This window comes from Schistocerca piceifrons, chromosome 1 (genome assembly GCF_021461385.2).
Source record: "Schistocerca piceifrons isolate TAMUIC-IGC-003096 chromosome 1, iqSchPice1.1, whole genome shotgun sequence".
In the NCBI taxonomy this organism is placed as follows: Eukaryota; Metazoa; Arthropoda; class Insecta; order Orthoptera; family Acrididae; genus Schistocerca; species Schistocerca piceifrons.
In genome coordinates, this window is record NC_060138.1 from 235,496,143 (window position 1) to 235,519,142 (window position 23,000).

Genomic DNA, 23,000 nt, shown 5'->3' on the forward strand with positions numbered 1-23,000 from the left:
CTGTGGTCATCAGTCCCCTAGAACTTAGAACTACTTAAACCTAACTAACCTAAGGACATCACACACATCCATGCCCGAGGCAGGATTCTAACCTGCGACCGTAGCAGTCGCGCGGTTCCGGACTGCGCGCCTAGAACCGCTAGACCACCGCGGCCGGCCATGCTAGTTCCCCATCTTACCCCGCATATGGGTATGTTTCAAATCGAGATATTTCTAACTAAAAGTAACAAGTTTGCAGGTTTCTTTGCATGCTATTGTAATTCAAGGGTTAAGTAAACAAATGATAATCAAACCTACTTGAATTTGTTTATTTTTGATCCTTTTGTAAGGGTTTAAAGTTAGCTTCCCCATCTTGTCCCGCCTTCCTCTACATATTGACTATACTATTTATTTTCATCTGAAGTTCTATCAATGCTCTTTATCCGTACTCTTAGCCTGCGACGGATAGCACAAAGTGGTCCTTCTATGATTGCCAACTTTATACTATCGACCCATGTTAAAGTGCTTATCTAGAATAAAAATCGGATTTCGGATGAAAATAAATACTGTAGGCGATATGTAAAATTTCATTTGCCAATATTTATTGTTTGTTTAGTAACTCTGCATTGATCATATGTATACCAACATTGTATGTAGAATCAGGAAGTCTAGAAACACATGTCTTATTTGTTATTTGAAGTCAGAATAATTTGTTGCGTCTTTTCTTTGTTTCTACATGTATTCTTTGAATAAGTGACTTTGAATAAGCGACTTTGAATAAGCGACTTTGAATAAGCGACTTTGAATAAGCGACTTTGAATAAGCGACTTTGAATAAGCGACTTTGAATAAGCGACTTTGAATAAGCGACTTTGAATAAGCGACTTTGAATAAGTGACTTTCGTTCACTGTATTACATATTTTTTATGCTATTACTGCAGTCCTCTTTAGTTGGCAACGTTATTGTTGAATGTTGCAGCGCACGCGATTCCAACGTGGTACACGTTTCGGTGAACGTTGAGGCGCAGAAAAAAGTAACCTTCAACCTGACGTACGAGGAGCTGTTGCAGAGGGAAATAGGCGCCTACAATCTGCGCATCAACATCAACCCCCGGCAGGTACGTCCGCCACATGGAAACAGAGAGCAACTCGTGCATCGCAGGCGACGGTCGCTTCTGTCCCATACTGCCCATCCGAGAGCTAGGAATGAGACAGACCCAATATTAATAGCCATAGGTTCCATTCAGTTCTACACGCGTATGCAATCTTAAATTGTATATATACCAGCAGCTCCAATAACAATGAAAAAGTCGTCTATGCATTTATCAACAAAATATTTTAACGAAGACCAGTGCCATCTCACTAAACGCAGTATCTACAGCGCGGAATCAGTAACAGTACACAGAGCTATCTCATACATAAAACAGTATCCTGCCACATATGTTCTCCTGTGCAGGGTCTTTCGCAGTTGCGCAAGGCAAATACGAACCCTGTAATACAGGAAACTCTGTGGTATCCCTCTGGGAGCCGAACCACGAAGGCATTCCGGGCAGTGATCAAGCTGATACATACTTCAGTAAACCTCTACAATTGACCCGTTGCAAATACAAATCCCAGAAGCTGACTTTCGCATTCATCTAAGACTCCATATTCCACAAAACTGGGAAGAAGAGTGGATAACCAACATCTGATCCGAAAATCTGGAGATAATAAAGGGCTCCCCCCAGAAATGGAGAATGTAACTTCTCCCCAACAGAAAAAAAGCTAGAATCTTAAGTCGCATCCGTATCGCTTACATCTCACACCCTCACTCACTCACTCACTCTCTCTCCTCTCTCTCTCTCTCTCTCTCTCTCTCTCTCTCTCTCTCTCTCTCTTCACATACACACACACACACACACACACACACCTCCCTCTCTCTCACACACTCTCTATCACTCTCACTCTCTCTCTCTCTCTCTCTCTCTCTCTCTCTCTCTCTCCCCCTCTCTCTCTCTCTCTCTCTCTCTCTCTCTCTCTCTCACACACACACACACACACACACACACACACACACATACAGCTACATAGTACGGCAAGAGTAACATCGCCTGTGCATCTACGGAATGACCCTGATACACCGCCACACACTTCTAGCGTGTCCAGACTCAAGTAACACACGGCGTAGATCAGAACTCGACCAGTCATTTCCACAAATCGTGTTAGACGAGGCAACGACAACAGCCCGCGTTTCATTCTCCCTGCGAGGAGTTTTCAACATTTGTTTTATTAGTCTACTTATCGTATAGATGTGTGAAGTGGACGCCACCTATAGCTTGTTTTACCCGATAAGGGTATTCAGCCAGTTCCGTCCCCGTCCAGACATAAATGTTACCCCACTGTATTGGAGAAACACCCATGTGATATTTGTCCTTATCAGCCGTTATACGCTGAATGACGTTTTGCTTTTTTACAGTATCCTCTCCTGGTTTCGGTCATCGAGGGGGCGAGGGGGGTAATGGAGTGAAGCGCGGGGCGGCCTAGGGGTACACCTTGTGCCACAAGGCTTGCCCACGACAGGTTTCAAAAGCGCACTCATTCCCGCTTCTCTACCTTTCTCTTCTTTCCTCTACATTCTCAGCTCACTATTTTGTCTACGTCGTTTCTCGCAACAATGTCAGAGCTCTTGACCCGGCTGTCGTCTATATTATGCCTAAAATGTTGCTGTTGGCTCGTTGATTATGACGAAAGTGAGAAACTCTCTATCTACTGCATAACAGGCCAAAATAAGAGCTACTGGAGAAATGCGAATGCGATGTGGTTCTCGAACAGCAGTATTTTAGTGGTAGTGTTGGTGCGATAAAATTTGTTTCACAATAACGAAAGCGCTGTATTATTTCATTATTAGCACACTCACCAATGACTAACTTCAACTCACTGTCACATGACACGTGTGACGAGATGAACCACTTTGCCATCACTGATTCACTACTTATGTCGAAAGCAAGGAAATTAGTTTTACGTGAACTATTTTACGAAATTTTGACTGTGAATTTATCTGAAAATTTAACTTGCAAACGCAGTGTATTAATTTTAAATATTTTTTTTTTAATTGTAAAGTTCCTGTATGACTAAGGAAGTTAGTGATATGATCTGTATGAGAAACTGATCAGCAAGCTCAAAAGTGTATGTAGTACGTTGTAAATAATGAAAGAGCAGGCTGTAATACTGCTCAGTTGTTAATTACAGCCGGCCGGCAGAAGTTAAGTCCCATAGTGATTAGTGCCATTTGAACCATTTCTTTTGTTAATTACGAAAAACAAATATGCTCGCACTTGCTCCTGAATATGCTGTAGTATGACGATGCACGAAACGCAAACGTAGTCCTTGTAGTTAGACAGCTGTCAAATTTAAAATTTTCACCGGTATTGTTCCTCGCACCAATCACATGCGAGTAGCCTAGCTTCTATTAGTCGAAGCTCGGAATCTAATGTCGGATGTCACAGATTATGAAGCTACCACAAACTAAGCTGGACATGTAAACTCTCCCAGTATAAGTACTGCGTACGTAGGTAATAATGCACCCTTCCGAAAGAATAATAAAATAAAAATGAAAGATGGAGGCGGTAAATATCAAAAGCTACAGCCAGTAGTGGGATCAACAATGTCAAAAAACTGGTTAAAAGTTCATAACAAAGAAAATAAAATTACAATCTGAACTACTGAATAACCTTTGAGCCTATTTAGAGGAATGGAGCGCTTTGAGTTGCAGTTTACAATGAGTATTCGGCAAGTAAGTTCCGATCAGCCGCGAAATGCAAACCACTATGAAAATGAAAAATGTTTTATTTGCAACAGTTAGCTACAACTTCGAGTTACTTATCTAGATAGCCGGCAATCCGACTTAGACATTAGTCGTACCGTTGTACCGACTTTACAATACCGTTGTCATAGAAGGCAGCCGCCTGCGCTTTCCGCCAATTCTCTGCACTACTTTACAGCTCGTCCTCTGTGCCTAAATGTTGCCTTCATAGCCAACTGTGCATGTGAACAGAGTGAAAACTCAGAGCGTGTTATTCACGGGCTGTATTTTGAATGATCACCCACTTCTTACCATCGAAAACGCTGCAGGAACATCTTCAATGCCCCTGCAGAATGCGGCTGAGAATTGTCTTGGAAAGGAAGAGTATGACAGTTACGGGTTTAGGAAGACACAGCCACGGACCGCATTGAGCCTCTCTGCACGACCGACAAGCGAGGAGTGGTGCCGCTGCGTGGTCACTCATCTCCGACTACTTGGCTACGACGCACGCCCGCGAGACGCCGATGGACGACCTGGGCCCTAGCCCGCGCCATGTCATCACTGACAGCGCGGCAGGGGCTCCCACATCAGTCTGGGACTGATCTCTTATGACGAAACTTGGCATGACACGGTATCCGATTGCATGATACCCGCTTTTTAACATAACCTATCCTTGCATGACCTATCGCAGTCAGCAAGACATCCGCTACTGCTACTGCTCTTACTACCAGACCTAACTATCGCAGATGTTTTTTTTCCCCTTGCTGCTTGCCTTGGCACTTTTTCCTCTGCCCTTAAAAACCGCTACCCTTCGTTCGATTTTCGACCCAATCTATCTCCAGATGAGCGCGTATAAATGGCTGATCTTAGCCAAACGTACGCAAACATCGAAGTACCCACATCCTGCGACAGCTCACATTAGTGAATACTAACCCTTATGCAGAGATGGCAGTAGACCTTTTGTGTTGGCCATCATGCCGGTGTGGGCGTGGAGGGGCTCCACCTCTAAAAAAAAAAGTTACGTTATGTGGGCTGTATTCCTTCAGGTAAACTTCGTACTTGGCGGGAGACACTACTTTATCGCCATCTTATCGGTACTCATTGTGGGCTCAGAACTGAAAAAGGGATGTGACGCGATCGGCGGGCGTACTAGAAACACTACCCAACACATCTGTGCAAAGCTTCATTCGATTTTCACAGTGGTTTCCGTTACGCGACCGATCGGAACTTACTTTCCGAACAGCCCTGTGTGTGTTACAAGTGGTCAGTTAATTGCTACGTCGGCGATGGCTACGGAGTAATTATAGTAGCTCCATCAGTCGTGTGTTGCAATGGTTATATCCTCTTACTTAGTATATTATTCGCCAGGTGGTAATATTGTCCTACGTGGCATTCCTTTAGTGACAAACTAGTCAAGCGTAATTGTTGCCATATAGACCGAAGTTCCTGGCCATTAAAATTGCTACACCACGATGATGACGTGCTACAGACGCCAAATTTAACCGACAGGAAAAAGATGCTGTGATATGCAAATGATTAGTTTTTCAGAGCATTCACACAAGGTTGAGCCGGTGGCGACACCTACAACGTGCTGACATGAGAGAAGTTTCCACCCAATTTCTCATACACAAACAGCAGTTGACCAGCGTTGCCAGGTGAAACGTTGTTGTGACGCCTCGTGTAAGAAGGAGAAATGCGTACCATCACGTTTACGACTTTACTAAAGACCGGATTGCAGCCTATCGCGATTGCGCATTATCGTATCGCGACATTGCTGCTCGCGTTGGTCGAGATCCAATGACTGTTAGCAACATATGGAATCGGTGGGTTGAGGAGGGTAATACGGAACGCCGTGCTGGATCCCAACGGCCTCGTATCACCAGCAGTCGAGATGACAGGCATCTTATCCGAATGGCTGTAACGGATCGTGCAGCCACGACTCAATCCCTGAGTCAACAGATGGGGACGTTTGCAAGACAACAACCATCTGCACGAACAGTTCGACGACGTTTGCAGCAGCATGGACTATCAGCTCGGAGACCATGGCTGCGGTTACCCTTGACGCTGCATCACAGACAGGAGCGCCTGCAATGGTGTACCCAACGGCGAACCTGGGTGCACGAATGACAAAAAGTCATTTTTTCGGATGAATCTAGGTTCTGTTTACAGCATCATGATGGTCCAATCCGTGTTTGGCGACATCGCGGTGAACGCATATTAGAAGCCTGTATTTTTCATCGCCATACTGGCGTATCACCCGGCGTGATGGTATGAGGTGCCATTGGTTACACGTCTCGGTCACCTCTTGTTCGCATTGACGGCACTTTGAACAGTGGCCGTCACATTTCAGATGTTTTACGACCCGTGGCTCTACCCTTCATTCGATCCCTGCGAAACCCTACATTTCAGCAGGATAATGCACGACCGCATGTTGCAGGTCCTATACGGGCCTTTCTGGATACAGAAAATGTTCGACTGTTGCCCTGGCCAGCGCATCCTCCAGATCTCTCACCAACTGAAAACGTCTGGTCAATGATGGCCGAGCAACTGGCTCGTCACAATACGCCAGTCACTACTCCTGATGAAGTGTAGTATCGTGTTGAAGCTGCATGGGCAGCTGTACCTGTACATGCTGTCCAAGCTCTGTTTGACTCAATGCTCAGGCCGTTATTACAGCCAGAGATGGTTGTTCTGGGCACTGAGTTCTCAGGATCTTTGCACCAAAATTGCATGAAAATGTAATCACATGTCAGTTCTAGTCTAATATATTTGTCCAGTGAATACCCATTTACCATTTGCGTTTCTTCTTGGTGTAGCAATTTTAATGGCCAGTAGTGTACGTGGCCGTAATGTCTTTCGCACACACAGCCTCCTTTTAACGTTCTGTACACGGTTTTGAAACAGTGTAAAATTCAGTTTAACTCTCCGATCGGGAAGGTACTGTCTGTCCGCTTTTAGGATGCATATTATGACCCAAAATTTACAGTTTTGACGAACCAGTCACACGTGTAGCAGACAGTTTAAATATTTCTACAGCGGCGGTTTTTCAACACGCCTGGCACTTCGTTAAGTTGCAAACAAAGTAATAATCTTTAAACCACGTAAGTTTGTACTATTCAGTTGTATGCAAAAAATTGGTTTTAATAACAACAATCACCGTCCACTCATTGTGCATTATCAATGCTCTTTATAGCACAAAAGAGCTCGCAGCATTCAGCCAGTCTAACGTCTAGTTCAAAACGTGAGCGAAACATAATATGTCAGTCGTCTATGTTGAGTGTTCTTACATCTGATGCAGTACTAACACGTGACAAAACATACTTGCACCTCTACTCACCACATCGCACACGCTGATTATCTCTGTTGGACTGTTACTATCGATATCGTTCTCACATCACAGTTCGTATAACAGTTCTGCATACAACATATGGTTTTACATGGGTCATTTAACAAAGTATTACAAAGAAGATCAAAAACAAGTTGAAATGTTTGCATACTCAATTAATAAGAGATCCTCGTATCAACATAAATATAGTAAAACATAGTTAAATTTCATAAAATAGAAAAAAAATTATTATAAATCATCAAAGATGGATGGTTGTTGTTGCGGGTGCGAGGGGGTGGGGGGGAGGAGAAGTAACGAACATCACCAAATATCACCATTCGCTATGAGTAATATTCCTACGCACATAAATTAACGACAGTACACTGATTTAGCTGCTTGATTATCTTACGTGACTTCTGTTGTGGCACGTTCGTTTTTCTTTTTTGCGACGCTTGGTAAGTGCCAATTGCACGGTAAGATGAACGGTACAGACAGGAGTCGTGGTATGAATACTGTATCCACAGTATTTGAAAGGCTCGAAAGGGAAGAACGTTCCCATTTTCGAAATATGGCATTTGAAGATTTCGGAAACTGAACCGCCACGCCAAGGATGTCACGCAATGGCTGTAAGGGAAGTAAAGCAAAGCTGGTCATCCTTTCTGTATTAACTAATGCAGCTGAAGTGGCGTTTCCTTCATACAGAGTTGTTTCTCAACGTGATCTCCGCCATCACAGGATCCAACTGTCAACACCTCTTTGAGATACATCAGGTGGGCACTATTTTTTCATTGCTTCACAGCCACTTCCATCTTTAGTGTAACAGCAAAACGTTGCCCCTGAACACTACACTGTATTGGGAGAAACAGAGTTTGGAGGGTACGAAATCTAGGATCTGTACGGAATGGAGGACTACATACTACTGCCATTTGCCTGTTACCTTACTTGTTTTCTTTGAAGTATAACGTCATGGATTGCCATAGTCTCTGATTCTCGTGGGTCTTACTAATAATGACAAGTATTTGTCTGGAATCTCTCAAATTGACGCGCTCTTCAAGGTGCGGGCACATTCTAGTAATTTCAGACCAATCACTAGAAATAACTACAATAATATGAGTATGACCTCACAATGTCAGCGAAAGTAATGTCCACCATAAACTCCTTAAAATCCAAAAATTCTAGTGACCATGATACTATATCAACACAGTTGATTTAACAGTGTGCCTCTGAGTTTAATGACATTTTAAGTTATTAGTGTAACCAGTCTTTTAACAGTGGAACATTTCCTGAATAGTTGAAATGTGCTGAATTTAAGTCTTTATGTAAGAAATGAGATAAAGAAGCACCATCAAATTTCCATTCAACGACACTTTTGCCCGCATTCTCAAAATTTTAAGCGTCTTCTTAACCATCTGATCACAAATAAAATATTATCCAAGTGCCAATGCGGATTTCTAAAGTGTTCCATATTGAGGAGGCTTTCTACACATAAAGTGGACGATAAATTACCGGGTGCTGGTATATTTTGTGATCTGTCAAAGGCATTTGACTGTGTAAATCACAAAATACTTTGACGTAAATTAGAATACTGTGATGTAACTGGAAATGCTGCAAAATCGTTCAAATCCTGAATCCCTGACAGAAAACAAAGGTTGTCAATAGGAAAGAGACGTGTATTAAGTTATCAGGGATCACCCAGCGAAAGCAATAACGTGTGGTGTCCTTTAAGGTTCCATCTTAAGGTCCTCACTTTTCTCGTGTATATCAATCACCTTCCATGCCAAGTTTGTTTTGTTTGCAGATGATACAAACATTGCAGTAAACAGTAAATCAAGTACAGCCTTAGGAAGGTTGGTTAATCAAATTTTTATGGACATTAATATATGGTTCCTAGCCAATTCTCTTTAACTAAACCTAGGAAAAAACGTACTATATGCGGTTCAGAACTTGTAAAACGTTTCGTACCTGTATATGCCCAAAATGATGACAAGTAAACGGAAGAAAATTAATTAACTTTTTATACCTGTGATCCACAGTCATGTAGAACTTTATAAAAGACATCATATTTATGCCAGTGACTGTAACACTTTCTTTATTTCACGATTGCATTTTCGGCCTTAGGCAATTATCAAGTGAAGATGTTATGGTTATTAGGCTATGTCAACCTAAAATGAGCTGACACATTTTAGGTTGACATGATACAGAAAATGTTCGACTGCTGCCCTGGACAGCACATTCTCCAGGTCTCTCACCAATTGAAAACGTCTGGTCAAAGGTGGCCGAGCAACTGGCTCGTCACAATACGCCAGTCACTACTCTTGATGAACTGTGGTATCGTGTTGAAGCTGCATGGGCAGCTGTACCTGTACACGTCATCCAAGCTCTGACTCAATGCCCAGTCGTCTCAAGACCGTTATTACGGCCAGAGGTGGTTGTTCTGGGTACTGATTTCTCAGGATCTATGCACCCAAATTGCGTGAAAATGTAATCACATGTTAGTTCTAGTATACTCTATTTGTCCAATGAATACCCGTTTATCATCTGCATTTCTTCTTGGTGTAGCTATTTTAATGGCCAGTAGTGTAGTTCTGTGGATAAGAAGGTTTAATTATCTGTAAGTGACGAAATAAATGATCAAAAAATTAGTCTTCACACACACACACACACACACACACACACACACACACACACACACACTGCGGCTGTATCGGGATTAGGATCCAATTCGTTCCATATGTGAGTCCAGGTTCCCAAACGTTGTCAAGGAAGAAGGCTGGAAGTCGTAAGAGAGGTGACAGTACTAGCACTTACTGATAAATTAAGTCAAATAGATAGTTTGAAAATAAATAGATACTATACTGAAGACTCTGTTGTCTCCGTCACGCATCAGATTCAGGCATATGGCGACACGTCAGATCATAGTAGCTATGATGACAAAGTTCTATCAGTTATAGTGAAAAACATATTCCACAATGGAAAATATATTCCTAACCCTTAAAGTCAATAATAGCACCGCTAATTGTTGGATTTCTCATGACCACGAACTGTCACAATTATTGCAATACTTCCCGAGAATTGTTTCGCCTCTTTTAAGTGATTAGTTCAATGCACGATTTTCCATTGCCTTATTTCTAGAGCCGCAGGGCGAATGGTAATAGCAATGGCGAGCAATAATAATATTATAATGTCAAACTGATAGTAGTGAAATTTTGTTGCAGCAGGACTAAACAATGATTGCCAACATTTTGTTGTTGCAGCTCGTAGATGACCTGGCGGTGGAGGTGCGCATAGAGGAGCAGGCAACCCTGCGGCTGGTGGAGGTGCCCAGGTTGCAGGAGAGCAACGAAGTACTAGAGTCGCCGGACAATGACAGTAAGTCTTCAAAAATGAGGTAAACGTGAGTTTCAGCTTGGATGAAATGTTAAGGATTACTAAAAAACTGTTTTAGATTGATATATCTTGTTGCCCAGCAATTTCTTAGTAACTATCTGTCACTGGGATTAACACCAGAAAGATAATCTTAGTCTCAGAGCCTGAGTGATTACTCAGCACAGCACCAAACGACAGTGGTAAATCACATGCAGGGCTTCACAAGAGCCTGCTGTTGCCTTACAAATAAATACAACATCTTTGAGTATACACGAATTTTAGTGCACTCTTCAAACTGCGGGGGCACAGTCATCAAAGAGACTGTGGAAGATAAAACATAAATAATAATACTGGTATGATACTCAACATACGTGGAAGCGGACACCTGATACCGAGAGACGGTTAAGATAATACCGTGTATTATATGTCGTGCTGGATATAAAAATGCTGAAAGTGACTTGATTCTTGGTGCTGATGTAAACGCAAATCTCAATGGACACTAGGGCGTCAGTTACGTTTGTACCATTTTGTAGCTTCTTCGACAGACTGTTGCTCTTTCTGACGAAGCCAACATTGGACACAGATGAATGGTCTCATTTTCATAGAGAATTAACGCTTCAAATGCGCTGAGAAAATTTAATAAACATTAACAGTTGTAGATTCGATTTAATATGCTCATGAAGGCAATATTCTAGAGTATGAAACTTCCTGGATGTTAAAACTGTAAGCTTCTATCGTCCATGTTGGACAGTTTTTTAAGGAAACTGCGACTGTTTTGACAATAAATACTGAAGTAAAACAAGTTATCTGTGCCAGTTTTTATTTTCTCCTAGGACACGTTTCGAGAGTTTCTACTCTCATCTTGGGGTGGAAAATAGCGGTATATTGTTACATGTGTACCACTTGCATGCAATATCATATTCGAAGGTGTATTGCACAAGAACATTCAGTTCAGTTATGAACATGAAAATCAGAACTCAATAAACTTTCTGGACCTCACGATGACTAAAAAAAGAAATGAACACGTGCTTAGTATTTACAGAAAACCGACAACTACGGATGTAAAATATCCATACTTCTTCATGCCATCCACACACACGCGAATTAGCAAACTGTAGATCCATGATGCACAGAGCACACAAAATGCGATTAAGTACGGAAACGCTCAAAGATGAAGCTGGTGTCATCTAACAGATAGCAGCCGCAAATGATTTTCAACCTACACTCACAGAGAAAATATCTAAGAAAGTTAAGAAAGGAACGGATTAATAAAGGAACAGGCAGAAACGTAAATAAGAACAACAAATAGAAGACAACAGGACAGTATGCCTTCCCTACTTTGGTACCGTTTCACAAAAATTGTGCACTAGCTGCATCCACCCGGTACACATGTGACAAGATATCGCTGTTTTCCACCTGAAGATGGAGTATAAACTCTCGAAACGAGTCGTGGGAGAAAATAAAAAGTGACTGACACAGATAAATAGTTTTATTTCAACTATTATTTTTATAACTATGCCGGACCGAGACTCGGACTAGGTGGCTTTCTCTTTTGTGAGCAAGTACTTTATGCACTGATCTTATCCAAGCACGATTTAAGACCCGTTCTCACAGTTTTACTTCTGGGAATACCTCATCTCCTATCTTCCGAAGACAAAAGTCGCGAGTTCGAGTCTCGGTATGGCACAGAGTTTTAATCTGCTAGGAAGTTTCATATCAGCGCACACTCCGCTGCGGAGCGAAAAATTCGTTCTGTAGCAGAATAAATTACCTTTACCTGTCACAAAAACATTCATAGCCATTCGCCGAGTCTGACAACCCTATTCTGAATACAGGCTACAGCATTCACTGTGCATAGTTGATTGCCTGAAACCTGTGCTCACTATAACAAAGAAGTCCACGTTTTGGTATTACTATTGCATGACAATTCACTTTTCCTCATACACCCTCTACCTGAATAGTTTGCGAAACGAAAGGCTTATACGTGTGGGCCGCCATCATCTGTTTTTATGAGATATCAACCAGTCGTCCGCCCCCGGTAGCTGAGTGGTCAGCGCGACAGTATGTCACTCCTAAGGGCCCTGGTTCGATTCTCGGCTTTGTCGGAGATTTTCTCAGCTCAGGGACTGGGTGTTGTGTTGTCCTAATCATGATCATTTCATCCCCATTGACGCGCAAGTCGCCGAAGTGGCGTCAAATCGAAAGACTTGCACCCGGCGAACGGTCTGCCCCACGGGAGGCCGTAGTCACACGACATTTACATCAACCAGTCTTCACACTTCGGCTTTCAATCTCGAGGTCCATTACATTAACCACAATTACAATTTGTGTTACAGTTCCCTGAAAACGAAAACGAAGTATTGGAAACCACTTTTCGCAGTCACATATTTACATGTTAGTTCTAAATGCATTTTGATAGACTGATCAAACACGTTTTCCGAGCGACAGTTGATTTACACAAATAGTGTTTGTAACTTGGCGGTTCCATTTTCCTTAGCATGATATTGCAGTTATCACTAACTTCGCAGTTTTCTTCTGGATGTCACTTAATTTATAATGAGGAGGCCACGGAGATTGTTCAAGAAGTTTAAAGGATTTATCCTCACCAGTTATTGTATATGAAGTTTTTGGAATCTCTCATGGATAGGAAGCACTTAGCGTCTCCTATGGAGGGTGGCGGATGGGAAGGTGGCAACCATCAGTTTTATACCAGGATTTCGCTTGGCCATAAGTTCAGCTCTCTTCCAATCTACTACATACCTCCCTGTGACCAGGATATTGTTGGAAATTGCTGCTAGATGGAATGTGGCGATGGGAGGCCCCTGAAGCAGAAGATTGTTGTTGTACTGGCTGGTGACCTCCTGCTTTGCAAATGTTTGGCAGTGGAATTGTCGAACTACCTTGTCTGACTTCTTCCAGCTGCTGTCCCTCGTCTGCGTTGGTTGACAGAAAATTAGGGAGCTGCTGGTCGACGAGAGTGACGTGACCAGAATCTACAGTGTCTTAATGAAATTTATTACTTTTGAATGCATTACGGGAACAGCAGTTATCAATGTTTTATAAATAATTACTATTAAAAACAGTCTTGATCACGATTTATTTAACAAGGTGACCGGATTCGACCACTACTGTGGTCATCTTCAGACCATTGAGTAGGAACCTCTTTCTGTTGGAGACTCACTGATTCTCCAACAGAAAGAGGTTCCTACTCAATGGTCTGAAGATGACCACAGTAGTGGTGGAAACCGGTCACCTTGTTAAATAAATCGTGATCAAGACTGTTTTTAATAGTAATTATTTAATGAAATTTGTCTCAGACATGTCTTCAAGACCACTGACTTCGGCTGCCAACTGCAGACAGTTCCTGAGCCGACTTGCAGTGGTTGTAACCTATCTCGTCTGCATTAGAAGGTCTTCGACGCTCTCCACGATGGCTCATCACTAACACATAGCATCATCAGGTGATTCGACCAGTTCTGATAGCAGTTCCGATTGATAGTGTCCTTAACCTTAGACCAAATTCGATTTAGTTGCTGCTTGGTTTCCCTGTGTCGACTTTGCTAACATTCCAAAGAAACCCTATTTTTCTCGGTTATTATCACAACCATGGAGTCATCTGTCGAGAACAGACTGGCAGTTCCTGACATTCTGTTGGTGTTGCGCTTACTTTGTGAGATGGCGAACTGGTCAGCCGATATCAACCTCTTAAGGTGCAGGTACTGAATTCAGCACCCATCGAGCTGCGCATTGTACTCCCCTCCATTCTGTGAGAAAGTTGTCCAGACGCTGGTGTGATGCTAGTCTCCTATCAATATTGAGATCGAAAATGATGGGCACTTGACCCGAGCTCAGGGTAATCTGTATGCTAACGTAGATAATATGGATTAGTCTCTCGATAATGCCTGCATCAAGGAATTCTGGTTGGTTGCCAACCATGAGATACACTGTAGGCTCGTGAGGGTCCATAAGACTGTGTTGTGCCTTTCCACTGGAGCAGTAGTCTTCCATTTCCGTTAGTGAGACTATTTGGATTCATTAGGCCTCTTGGTCGATGATACGCTGCCACAAAAAATATATATAAATGACCTAGTAGATAGTGTCGGAAGTGCCATGCGGCTTTTCGCGTATGATGCTGTAGTATACAGAGAAGTTGCAGCATTAGAAAATTTCAGCGAAATGAAGGAGCGGGCCATAGTGTCCGAGCGGTTCTAGGCGCTACCGTCTGGAACCGAGCGACCGCTACGGTTGCAGGTTCGAATCCTGCCTCGGGCATGGCCGTGTGTGATGTCCTTAGGTTAGTTAGGTTTAAGTAGTTCTATGTTCTAGGGGACTGATGACCTGAGATGTTAAGTCCCATAGTGCTCAGAGCCATTTGAACCATTTTTTTTGAAATGCAGGAAGATCTGCAGCGGATAGGCACTTGGTGCAGGGAGCGGCAACTGACCCTTAACATAGACAAATGTAATGTATTGCGAATACATAGAAAGAAGGATCCTTTATTTTATGATTATATGATAGCGGAACAAACACTGGTAGCAGGTACTTCTGTAAAATATCTGGGAGTATGCGTGCGGAACGATTTGAAGTGGAATGATCATATAAAATTAATAGTTGGTAAGGCGGGTACCAGGTTGAGATTCATTGGGAGAGTCCTTAGAAAATGTAGTCCATCAACAAAGGAGGTGGCTTACAAAACACTCGTTCGACCTATACTTTAGTGTTGCTCATCAGTGTGGGATCCGTACCAGGTCGGGTTGACAGAGGAGATAGAGAAGATCCAAAGAAGAGCGGCGCATTTCGTCACAGGGTTATTTGGTAACCGTGATAGCGTTACGGAGATGTTTAGCAAACTCAAGTGGCAGACTCTGCAAGAGAGGCGCTCTGCATCGCGGTATAGCTTGCTGTCCATGTTTCGAAAGGGTGCGTTTCTGGATGAGGTATCGAATATATTGCTTCCTCTTACTTATACCTCCCGAGGAGATCACGAATGTAAAATCAGAGAAATTCGAGCGCGCACGGAGGATTTCCGGCAGTCGTTCTTCCCGCGAACCTTACGCGACTGGAAAAGGAAAGGGAGGTAATGACAGTGGCACGTAAAGTGCCCTCCGCCACACACCGTTGCGTGGCTTGCGGAGTATAAATGAAGATGTAGATGTAGAAACGTGATATGTCTGAGATAGGACATTGATGACACTAGTAGCCTCCATGTATTGCGTTGGAGTATATTGTTTCTGACGATCAGCGAGAGATGTGTGCCTCTGTGAGAGATGTGTGGCGTTAGACACAAATTTAGACAGATTTACGCCTCTCAGGCTATGGACCATAGAGATGTTGTGACTATAATGTGGTGATAGGCAAGAAGACCTCCTCGTTTGCAGCTGTGCCTTGCTGTGGAATGATCTATAGCAGTTGTTCCATAGAAGTCAGAAGCGTCTTGAAGATTACTATGACGTCTGAGAACTTGTCTCGTGGAGATGCTGCAGTCCTGGAATTCTTCTTCCTCAGCTTAGTTAGTTCTATTGATGTTACCACTATCACCGGCGCAGGCCTGACGGTCTCTTACGTTAATACCTGCCTGACGGCGCTGCCTCTACCCTTGAGCTGCAGAAATGCTCGTTATTGCATCATGTCTGTCGGACAGGGACGGCAGCCATCTGCCTGCACCGAGACCGACGCCAACTTGTCACAAGACCTGGCCAGACAGAAAACAAACTAGTGGTGCAGCTCAGCTGGAGGACTTTGGTGTACAGCAGCAACGGATGCCATACCATTAAAGAGCGGATGACTCAGCGACTGCCTTTGCTGTGTCAGCTGTCACAACGTGAAACCGACTGAAACCTCATTAGCAGCTTACATCTGTAGCGCAATTTGACAGATTTGTTTCCCGCCGCTGCTGACTCAGATGCTATTGTTATAACATGGCCAACGAATACGCCGGCAGGTACACTCAAACGCCACAGCCGGCGGCGATTGTATATTCTGGGACAGGTTACGTTCAGACGCAATGGCAGTCTGGTGCCCGCAGCGCCAAAACCATACTCTGTATGATCAATACGATACAAGAACTAGCAAGGAAATGTGGCCTCGTCGTCATGGCTCAAGACCTTAAGGACACAGACGCACGTCTCGGCATTAGGCTGTGTGCACCTTCTGGCGCATTTGACTTCGTTATCACACTGGAAGATGAAGCTGCAGCGACGAGAGGGAGATCTGTTGAATCGCGGTACTTACGCCAGCTGCTAATGCTGTTTCCGTCACTTCAACGTTGTGACAGATAATACAGCAACAGCAGTCATTACAGCGAACTTTCTTGCCTGTCCCACTGTCATCCACTGCGGTTTCATCTATGCTGTCGTGTTATGTTTAGTCTTGCCAAGCGTTTGGATGAAACAGCATTGACATGGTAGTCAGCTGGCTGAGGGTTAGTCATCTCAGATGCGTGCCTGGGGGCAACTGTCATGGCGCTTCGGCGAGGTTACGTCCCTTTCCCGTTGATAGGTGCGGTTGCCTTGCTGGTGGCAACAAAACTGGCTCGTGGGCGAATGGTCGATGACTTTGCGGCTACAGAACGCAAAACTTGTCTTCACGTGGAGGTACGCTTTAAGCAGACGCAGTCACGATAGCTAGCCGGCCTCTGTGACTGACCGGTTCTAGGCGCTTTAGTCTGGAACCGCGCTGCTGCTACGGTCTAAGGTTCGAATCCTGCCTGGAGCATGGATGTGTGTGATGTCCTTAGGTTAGTTAGGTTTAAGTAGTTCTAAGTCTAGGGGACTGATGGCCTCAGATGTTACGTCCCATAGTGCTCAGAGCCATTTGAACCGTTTCACGTTAGCTGGAGACGTTTTCCTGGCCGCAGCGTGTGCAGAGAGATGACCGTTCCGTTTTGTGAGCGTAGTCATGTTTGGTGTATTCTCCAGCGCATTTTATGCATCGCGACAGCAGGGGCAGCGACATGCGATGCGGCCAACGACCTGACAGTTGTAGAGAATGTTTATCTGCTCTCCTGCTGCATGAGTTTTCGGATCGCTACGACGTGCATGACGTGCTAGATGTCACGGTTGTAGGCTATAAATCTCGCTACAACGAGCGCCAGTGGCGCCTTTTTGCGCTTTTTCGGTGAGGGTAGGCGTGTCACAGAGTGCAGGTCTCACCAGTGACCGATGTCCTCAACCAGCTATATGCTCCAAAATGAATTTGTGCAGTAGAACACAAAATACCATTTTCAATAGATTCTTCACCTTATGCAAAAAAATTGTAGTATGGCAGCAGCTGCCACTCTCCGAAAGCTGTAGTCACAGTCCTGACGTTTTCACCCAGTCTCGGTGAAACCTTACTAGAAATAATTCTCCCTGGGCCTAATAGTGAAGCCTCACTGCCTATAAGTTGCTTGAGAAGTTTGTAATTATCTCCGGCAAATTAGAAGAAGACTGGCTGTGGCTTTGTTTCGTTTGTGGGCTGTTCAGCTTTTCAGCGTGGTACAAAGATCTGTGCGAAGCTATCTTCATCTGGTGTACGCTTTTGTTCCAAGCTCTTCGCCTTTGTCAAACGTCCCGACGAGGAAGGCATTTGGCGAGCCTCACCCAGGGAAATGGGCAGGGACACGACTGCAAGTTAACAAAGCAAAGTTTGCCGTGAATCCATCCGCAACGAGCTTGGTGACAGTCTTACTGGATGACATCGCTAACTCGAAAACTGTGTGACGGACTGACAAGTTGTTTCAGCCTCTCGGTGAGCCAGCCGGGCTTTCCTGTGTACCTTAGGGGCTAGGCTTCGGAACACCTGCATCATTCGCAGTTGTAGTCAGTCAATTCAGGTTTACAGCTCCATCAGTGTATAAGCAATGCTAATTAGGAAACGCGTAGACTAGGAGTGCTGAGTGTTAACCTGTTGCAGCGGACCCCCTGGCTCGCGTCGAGCGACCCACGCCATCCAGCGCCATCGTGCGCTGGTCGCCCACCGAGGAGGAGCAGCGGCAGCGGGGCGAGGGGGGCGTCTCCGGCCAGCTGGTGGTGCGCTACGACGTGGACCGCGACGCCAGCCCCAGCCAGATACTCGTGAGTCTCCGCTCTGCTCGCTGATCTCATTAATCACTATTTTTCCTAAACAAATCCCACAATTTCAGGCAAGAAAGTGCATACTAACCTCTGTGATGTGCAGCTATCGAATTTGACAATTTTGCTTTTTTCTTCTTAATATATGCGATTTTTATTTACGCCTGTTGCAAGATACACTACTGGCCATTAAAATTGCTACACCAAGAAGAAATGCAGATGATAAACGGGTATTCATTGGACAAATATATTATACTGTAACTGACATTTGATTACATTTTCACGCAATTTGGGTACATAGATCCAGAGAAATCAGTACCCAGAACAACCACCTCTGGCCGTAGTAACTGTCTTGAGACGCCTGGACATTAAGTCAAACAGAGCTTGGATGGCGTGTACAGGTACACCTACCCATGCAGCTTCAACACGATACCGCAGTTAATCAAGAGTAGTGACTGGCGTATTGTGACAAGCAAGTTGCTCGGCCACCATTGACCAGACGCTTTCAATTGGTGAGAGGTCTGGAGAATGTGCTAGCCAGAGCAGCAGTCGAACATTTTCTGTATGCAGAAAGGCCCGTACAGGACCTGCAACATGCGGTCGTGAATTATCCTGCTGAAATGTAGGGTTTCGCAGGGACGAATGAAGGGTAGAGCCACGGATCGAAACACATCTGAAATGTAACGCCCACTGTTCAAAGTGCCGTCAATGCGAACAAGTGGTGACCGAGACGTGTAACCAATGGCAACCCATACCATCACGTCGGGTGATACGTCGGTATGGAGATGACGATTACACGCTTCCAATGTGCGTCCACCGCGATGTCGCTAAACACGGATGCGACCATGCCGATACTTTAACCAGAACCTGGATTCATCCGAAAAAAAGACGTTTTCCATTAGTGCACCCAGGTTCGTCGTTGAGTACACCACCGCAGGCGCTCCTGTCTGTGATGCTGTGTCAAGGGGAACCGCAGCCGTCTCCGAGCTGATAGTCCATGCTGCTGCAAACGTCGTCGAACTATTCGTGCAGATGGTTGTTGTATTGCAAACGTCCGCATCTGTTCACAGAGGGATCGAGACGTGGCTGCACGATCCGTTACAGCCATGTGGATAAGATGGCTGTCATCTGGACTGCTAGTGATACGAGGCCGTTGGGATCCAGCAGGGCGTTCCGTATTACGCTCCTGAACCCACCGATTCCATATTCTGCTAACAGTCATTGGATCTCGACCAACGCGGGCAACAACGTCGCGATACGATAAACCGCAATCGCGATAGGCTACAATCCGACTTTTATCGATGTCGGAAACGTGATGGTACGCATTTCTCCTCCTTACACGAGGTATCACAACAACGTTCCACCAGGCAACGCCGGTCAACTGCTGTTTGTGTATCAGAAATCGGTTGGAAACTTTCCTCATATCAGCACGTTGTAGGTGTCGTCACCGGCGCCAACCTTGTGTGAATAGTCTGAAAAGCTAATCATTTGGATATCACAGCATCTTCTTCCTGTCGGTTAAATTTCGCGTCTGTAGTACGTTATCTTCGTGGTGTAGCAGTTTTAATGGCCAGTAATGTATATCACAGAACAACGGTGGTGGCAATCGAAAACCGGTGCTAAATAACGGAAGTGAATCCAGTATGGAACTAGTGATTTCCAAGTGTCTGAGTTGCAGTCGGGTTCATGTTGTCGGTTTACTCTCACTATACTTCAGTAATTTACCAATTGTCTTCGTCAGGTATCACGGGAAGATGCCGATGCTCCCTGTTTGTACTCTAACTTAATTGTGACTGGAACACCCTCATACTACCCTAGCTATTATTTCCAAGCGCCAATAAACAATATAAGAGAAACAGAAATATAATTGTATTGTGCCTACGATTAGATGCCTCTGTGAATTTTTTAACGGCAATTATTTCACCATCGCATACATAAGGGGCGATGAAGAAGTTTCCGTTCAAAGTCCGATCAGTGTAGAATCGGTATGGCAATCGCGCAAAATCACCGGGAGCTTTGAGGAAAATCATCTAACCGACGCAACACGTTCAGGATACGCGTCTGGTAATACACCGTGATCTGCTGCGCGGAGAAGTTTGCATCTGCCTGCTGTACATACACGTCCATTAGGAATGTTCGACACTCCAAGGCCTTTCTTAAGGGACTGAAGATCTAAGAATCACATAGAGAGAGAGAGAGATCAAGACTATAGGGTCGGTGCTCGAGTGTTTCCGATTTGAGTTGACGATATGGGGACGTGCTTGTTTCATATATATTCTTCGTTCACCGAAGGACGTCTACCGGTGTTCGTCCTCAGGCAGCCAAGAAAAGGAAAAGAGCACGTTGTTCCTGTTTGGACGCATTTGGTAATAACGTCGCCATGGTTCAGGTTTCCGTATTTATCGCAAGCAGGTCGGAGAGATACGAATACCACACTAATTCCTTGCCTAGATATCGGTGCTTATATACCCACATCGGGGTCACACTACATTGGATACACGCTGCAGCAACACCCTCGAACGGAAACATTTGATCGCCCCTATACAGTCTAAGACAAAAAGAAAGACACACCACGAAGGAATTATCCGAACGGGGTGGAAATTAGTGGATGTGATGAACGCGTATAAAAAATAGTTACAATTTCAGAAAATTTTTATGATTTATTCAAGAGAAAGAGATTCACAATTGGAGCGAATCAGTAACACTTTGGTCCCCCTCTGACCCGTATGCAGACAATTGTTCGGCTTGCCATTGATTGACAGACTTGCTGGATGCCCTCCTGACAGGTATCATGCCAAATTCTGTGCAGCTAGAGCGTTAGATCGTCAAAATCCCGAACGGTTGGAGGTCACTGCCCATAATGCTCCAAGCATTCTGCATTGGGAGATATTTGTCGATCCTACTGACCATAATAGGGTTCGGCAAGCACGAAGAGAAGCGTTGGGAAGTCTCGCTGAGTGCGGGAGGGGAGTTTTGCTGAAATGTAAGCCCGGGATGGCTCGCAGTGAGGAGCAACAAAACGGGACAAAGAATATAATCGACGACCGCTGTGCTGTGAGGTACCTTGGATGACAACCAAAGGGGTCCTTCTGTGAAAAGAATTGACACCCCAGGTTATCATTCTTGGTTGTCAGGGCATATGGCGGGTGACAGTCATTTTGATATTCCACCTCTATATGGGGCTCATCCAGACACATCTTCACAGGTCATCGGGCTCGTTTCTAAGCGGTACTCATCAACAAAGACAATTCTGGGCCTAAGATGTGTCTGCAGGCGGCCCAGACAGTCGTGGGATACCAGCCAGACTGTCGCCCAACATACTGCACGAGAAGCAGGAGTGATGGTCTGGGGTGTCATTTCATTTCATAGCAGCACCCCTTTGTTTGTCATCCGCCGCACCTTTACAGCACAACGGTGCGGCGACGATATTTTATGCCTCGTTTTGTTGTTCTCCTTGGCAAGCCATCCTGGGCTTACAATTCAAACAGATGCTCGCCCACACACGACGAGAGTTTCTACCACTCGTCTTCGTGCTTGGCAAATCCTACCTTGGCCGACGAGATCACCAAATCTCTCCCCAGTTGAGAACGTCTGGAGCATTACGGACAGGGCCCACCAACCATTTCGAGATTTTGACGATCTAACGCGTCAATTGGACAGAATTTGGCATGAAATCCCCCAGGAGGACACCGAACGACTCGGTCAATCAATGACAAGCCAAGTAACTCATGGCATGGAGCTGGACCAAGGTGTTAGTGACTTTCTCAATTTGTGGAGCTCTTTCTCTTGAGTAAAACATTGAATGCCCCTGAAATTGCAATCATTTGCTTGTCTGTATATGTACGAGTACATCACATCTACCGATTTTCGTTTCATTCGGAAAATTCCTTTGTAGTGCGCCGGAATTTTTTTCTTTACCATGCATTTAGGGTAAATCACGGAATGGCAATTTTGGCTTTAAGTCATTATGAAATGGTTTAAGTAGTGAAACATAGCAGAAGTTAACATGAACAAAGCAATGAAATGATATGAGCTTGTATGGCTCTTGTCAGCGTTACGTACGCCGTCGGGATACACTGATAATCAGAAACATAATGACTATCTCTTTTACAGCATCTGATTCACCGTAATACATCAATGATTCCACATGGCATGGATTTGGCAAGTTGTTGGTAATCTTCCGTAGGTATGTGGCACCAGAAATCTATGCGTAGGTCACGTAGTTCCCGTAAACTACGTTTGCGGCCGCGTACATGGCACCTGATAGTGTTCTAGATGTGTTCTGTTTGGTTCAGATCGGGTGATTAGCGTCCAAGATATCTATGTGACTTCACTGTCACGCTCATCGAAACACTGTAGCACTATTCTGGTCTTGTCATTTACCTTGACGGAAGAGGTTATTACCGTCAGGGAAGATGGTGGTGGCCTGTAATAATGTCCACACAGCCCACAGTTATCATGACGCCTTCGATTACTATGACAGATCCCACTGATGCCCA

The 23,000-nt window shown here is 44.5% G+C and overlaps 1 protein-coding gene across 1 annotated transcript in view; it reads left to right on the forward strand.

Annotated features, from left to right (window-relative positions):
* LOC124803981 (inter-alpha-trypsin inhibitor heavy chain H6-like) overlaps positions 1-23,000 on the forward strand; it is a 182,512-nt gene that overhangs the window by 46,276 nt on the left and 113,236 nt on the right. Inside the window, exons 4-6 of the mRNA XM_047264716.1 lie at positions 958-1,096; positions 10,339-10,453; positions 18,344-18,504. Of these exons, the coding sequence (XP_047120672.1) occupies positions 958-1,096; positions 10,339-10,453; positions 18,344-18,504 (415 nt within the window). The remainder of the gene's footprint in view (positions 1-957; positions 1,097-10,338; positions 10,454-18,343; positions 18,505-23,000) is intronic.